Genomic DNA, 5000 nt, shown 5'->3' on the forward strand with positions numbered 1-5000 from the left:
TGGTGTGTTAGTTAAAGGAAGGCCTACAGCTCAGCGATGTGCGGATGTCCAGTTTGATTGAACCTTTTTTCCCAGTTTCTTTTCCCTAAACTCTGGAATTGCAAACGATTAGGAAGTAAATTCAGTGAAAAGCAAAACAAACGCACTATTTCAACACCCCCACCGCCACCACGCCGGTAGCCCACGGCGACGGAACTCACACGTGTGATTGGTCAGCCTGGTCGGCCTCTCCCTCTCCCCCTCGCCCCCCTCCTCCTCCTCGTCCTCCTCCTCCTCCTCCTCCCCGTCTTCATCGTCGTCCTCCTCCTCGTCGCTCTCGCCCAGGGCCACGGCGGGGCCGGGGGGCGGGGGCTGCGTGGGCGGGGCCGGGGTGCGCGTGCGGCCCTCCTCCCCCTCCTCCTCCTCCTCCCCCTCCTCCTCCTCTCCCTCCTCCTCCTCCTCCCCCTCGTCGGCCCTCTGCTTCTCCGCCTCCCTCTCCAGGGCCTCGATCTCCAGCATGCGTCTCTCCAGCAGCTCCGCCTGACGCTTCTGCTTCTTCTTCAACTTCTTCTTCTTGTTCTTGGAGATCTTCCCCACCTGAGAGAGAGAGAGAGAGAGAGAGAGAGAGGGGGAGGGAGAGAGAGGGAGAGAGAGAGAGGGAGAGGTAGAGAGAGAGCGAGAGAGAGAGAGAGAGAGAGAGAGAGAGAGAGGGAGAGAGGGAGGGAGAGAGAGGGAGAGAGAGAGAGAGAGGGAGAGAGAGGGAGAGAGATAGAGAGAGAGAGAGAGAGAGAGAGAGAGAGGGAGAGAGAGAGGGAGAGAGAGAGGGAGAGAGAGAGGGAGAGAGAGAGAGAGAGAGGGAGAGAGAGAGAGAGAGAAAGAGAGGGGGGGTAATGAAAGGAGAAAAAGATTCAATGATTTCCGAACCCTTTACTTCTACTAAAGAATGCATTTGTTCATTGGTTTGTGGAAAGAGAATGCAGTGTTTTCAGAAATGTGATGCTCATATCTCCCTCCCTTACATACAAATATAAATCAGACTATTGTGGGGTCCTACGCAATACTGTAATTGTCAGTATTCTTATTTTTCCTGTAAATCCTTGAATAAGTCTTGAAGTCCTTTTTGCGTAAACTTCAGCAGGTTAGTAACCTGCGTGACCGAAGTAATCTAAGTAGCCAGGCCACAAAGACTCACCACCATTGGCCCATAGGTGGCGCTACAGTGAACGATTCAAAGTGCAAAGTTCAAAGTGCTGGCACTTCCACACAGTTGGATGAAAATGTATGAAACTTGGTGCACTTAAGTCATTCCTCATGGGGAACAAATGTGCTACCTACAGTATAGTCTCCGCCATCATGTATTTTGCTGTAGGTTTATAATTCTTCTCTAAATCCTAAGTCTAATCGGTCTGAAACAACAGGTATGTTGAGGGTGCATGTCTGCCTATAGGCTGTTCACAGCTAAGAAATCCAATCCAAGATGGCGGAGAAACTGGCATTTACTGCAGTCCATTCAAAACGTACACACCACTATCTGACTGCTAGGTAGTATATACAATTGTGTCACAACAATCTCAATACAGAGTAGATGATGCTGTCATACCACAATGACTCCAGAGAGAACCAGCTACAAATCTCACCTGGTCATTAGTTGGATGGCAGAGAGAGTGAGAGAGAGAGAGAGAGAGAGAGAGAGAGAGGGAGGGAGAGGGAGAGAGAGAGAGATAGTGAGAGAGAGAGAGAGAGGGAGAGAGAGAGAGAGAGAGAGAGAGAGAGAAAGAGAGAGAGAGGGAGAGGGAGAGGGAGAGAGAGAGAGATAGAGAGAGAGAGAGAGAGAGAGAGAGAGAGAGGGGCCGCGTTTCCCGAAACCCTTTTTAGCGCTAAGAAGCTCTTTGAGTCTTAAAGCTCCTGAAACAAGCAAACGGGAGCCTTAATAAGACTCAGAGCTTCTTAGCGCTAAGAAGGTTTCGGGAAACACAGCCAGGGTCAGTCTAGTCAGTCTGTCAGTCGTCAGGTGGCGTAACCGTAGGTCCATGTCTCATTACCGCTCATGGCGTTAATTATGATGATGATGACGATGATTATTATTATTATTACTAATGAGGGTGAGTGGGAGTAGGGTAGAGAAGACTGGAATCCCATGTTAGAGATGAAAAAAAGAACCATACTAACCCATAGGCTCCATGACTGCCTCTTTGTGTGTGTGTGTGCGTGTGTGTGTGTGTGTGTGTGTGTGCGTGTGTGTGTGTGTGTGCGTGTACGGGGGGTGTGTGGTGCGCTTTTATACTCACTTCTCCTGTACTCACCGGTTTGAGCTGGGGGGCAGTGCTGACTATGACAAAAGACAACACAACACAAGTCACCAATCAGAATCCTCGCCCCCGACCCTGTATGGCTCATATCAGACCAATGGCACAGCTAAGAAAGCATTCTATTATTCACCCCCTCTTAAAGACTTCATACAGAATCTGTGGGTGAACTCTGGGGGCTGAAAGCGGACTGAATCAAAGCCAGTTCAGAGCGAGACGAGTCCCTTGTCCCAGTTCCATAATAATCAGCCTCCCCCCCCCCCCAGCCCGGGGTTACGCAATACCCACATATAGGCCTTTCATTCCTGTCTGACTCATAGGTGTGATAAGCGTGTGACGATAAGTGTGATTGAGAGGAGTGTGTGTGTGTGTGTGTGTGTGTGTGTGTGTGTGTGTGTGTGTGTGTGTGTGTGTGCTGTAGCTCTAGCGAGACTTTGAAGAATTCACCGGATATGTAAATTGGGGGGAGAATGAACTATTTTATTTAGAGCCATGAAGCCCAAGGGATTCCGATTGGTTGAAAAGAATGACAGACAGCTCTATGAGTGGTTCAAAAGACCCCAACCTCTGCCAATCACAGGACAGGAGAGCTCTCTCTCCAAATGTGATTGGCTGGCTGGCCAGCTGAGATAACAGACTAATTATCTGGCAAACTGATTTATTTTGGCTGTTTGATTCATTGTCCTCGATAATCAGGTCAATTTGCCCGACAGCGCACAGCTCAACTCGTAAGAATCGGCATCAACAAAATAATTGACCGAGTCAAACAGTACTGATCCAAAGTTGAGGTGTGAGTTTTCACTCCCATTAAATTGAGGCCTGCTATGAAAAACAATAAGCTCTGTTGATTTGGGGGCAAAGTGTTCCTGTAATGCAATTAGCATTTATTCCTGCTGTGAGTGTGTGAGTGTGCGTGTGAGTGTGTGTGTGTGTGAGTGTGTGAGTGTGTGTGTGAGTGTGTCGCGCGTGAGTGAGTGTGTGTGCGTGCGTGTGCTTGCGTGAGTGTGTGTGTGCGTGTGAGTGTGTGTGCACGTGTGTGTGTGTGTGTGTGTGTGTGTGCGCGTGCGTACCTGCTGAGCCGGAGGGAGGGGGCGCCCCGGCCTTCTGCCACTCCGTGGCCTCCACCGCCATGCGCCTCACGAAGGCGTCGTCCACGCACATCAGGATGTTCTCTGGCTTGATGTCCGTGTGGATGATCTTGCACTTGCTGTGGAGGTAGTCCAGGCCCTGTAGGACCTTCACACACACACACACACACACACACACACACACACACACACACACACACACGCTACATCAAACACGTACCAATGCCCTCACTCTAAATGAAGCACTCTTTTCATGAGTCATTCTCCATGGGGGGGGTGAGCCTGTTGTTGTTTTCAAGGTTGGATGATTTCATTGTCGTCGTTTACTTTCAGGGGCTTCAGATTGAATATCAGAACAGCCTATTCATGTTCAGTGGGGCTTTCAAGTGGGACGCTTATTTGTGCGTGTGTGTGTGTGTGTGTGTGTGTGTGTGTGTTTGCAGCCAAAAGGGGCCTTGTGAAGTCCACTAGACAATACACTACACGACAACAACATGCACTGCTGCATCCTTCTGAACTGGCTGAGAATCGTTTCTCAGTCGACGCCCGTAACACATTTGTTTATGAAAATGAGTGTGTGTGTGTGTACAGGTGCGTGTGTGCGAGAGTGTGTGTGTGTGTGTGTGTACAGGTGCGTGTGTGCGAGTGTGTGTGTGTGTGTGTACAGGTGCGTGTGTGTGAAAGTGTGTGTGTGTGTGTACAGGTGCGTGTGTGCGAGAGTGTGTGTGTGTGTGTGTGTGTGTGTGTACAGGTTCGTGTGTGCGAGAGTGTGTGTGTGTGTGTGTGTGTACAGGTGCGTGTGTGCGAGATTGTGTGTGTGTGTGTGTGTACAGGTGCGTGTGTGCGACTGTGTGTGTGTGTGTGTGTGTGTACAGGTGCGTGTGTGTGAGTGTGTGTGTACAGGTGCGTGTGTGTGTGTGTGTGTGTACAGGTGAGTGTGTGTGTGAGAGTGTGTGTGTGTGTGTGTGTGTGTACAGGTGAGTGTGTGTGTGAGAGTGTGTGTGTGTGTGTGTCCTTACCTGTCTGATAATACTCTTGACGCAGGGCAGTGGAAGGCCTTGGTAGTTGGACTTGATGATCCACTTGAGCAGGTGGTGCCCGAGAACCTCGAACACCATGCACACATCTGAGACCGGGCGTCAGGGACAACCACGGAGTCGTATCAAACGCACACACACACGCATGCACGCACGCACACAAACACACGCACACACACGCACACACACACACACACACACACGGACGCACACGATTGATAAGGATACGTATGCCGTTGATTCCAGAGATCTTGAAGTCGTCTATCAACTGCACCACCATGTCTTTTTTGGGGTCGTTGGGGTCACTCTCTCTCACCTGGGGGAGGAGGACAAGAGGACATGAGGGTTACAGGTACAGGTAGAGGTACAGGTGGAGGAATATTTAGACTGAGGTACAGGTGGAGGTATATTTAGACTGAGGTACAGGTGGAGGTATATTTAGACTGAGGAACAGGGTTAGAGGGTTAGGGTTAGGGTATAGAGGTAATGTACTGTACTAGAGGTAGTGTAATAGAGTAGTACATAGAGGTCATGTACTCACACATCTGAGCAGTTTGATCTCATCCAGGGCCGTCTCTGTGTAGTGCTGG

General features: G+C 50.1%; 1 protein-coding gene across 1 annotated transcript in view; it reads right to left on the bottom strand.

The window, feature by feature from the left end:
- srpk2 (SRSF protein kinase 2) overlaps positions 1-5000 on the bottom strand; it is a gene marked incomplete at both ends in the record, with an annotated part of 49167 nt that overhangs the window by 7222 nt on the left and 36945 nt on the right. Inside the window, 6 exon segments of the mRNA XM_084451407.1 lie at positions 201-576; positions 2268-2308; positions 3356-3521; positions 4393-4499; positions 4639-4726; positions 4952-5000. The exon segment at positions 4952-5000 is cut by the window's right edge and continues 39 nt beyond it. Coding sequence (XP_084307533.1) covers positions 201-576; positions 2268-2308; positions 3356-3521; positions 4393-4499; positions 4639-4726; positions 4952-5000 — 827 coding nt within the window.

This window comes from Borostomias antarcticus (genome assembly GCF_949987555.1).
Source record: "Borostomias antarcticus genome assembly, chromosome: 16".
Lineage (NCBI taxonomy): Eukaryota > Metazoa > Chordata > Actinopteri > Stomiiformes > Stomiidae > Borostomias > Borostomias antarcticus.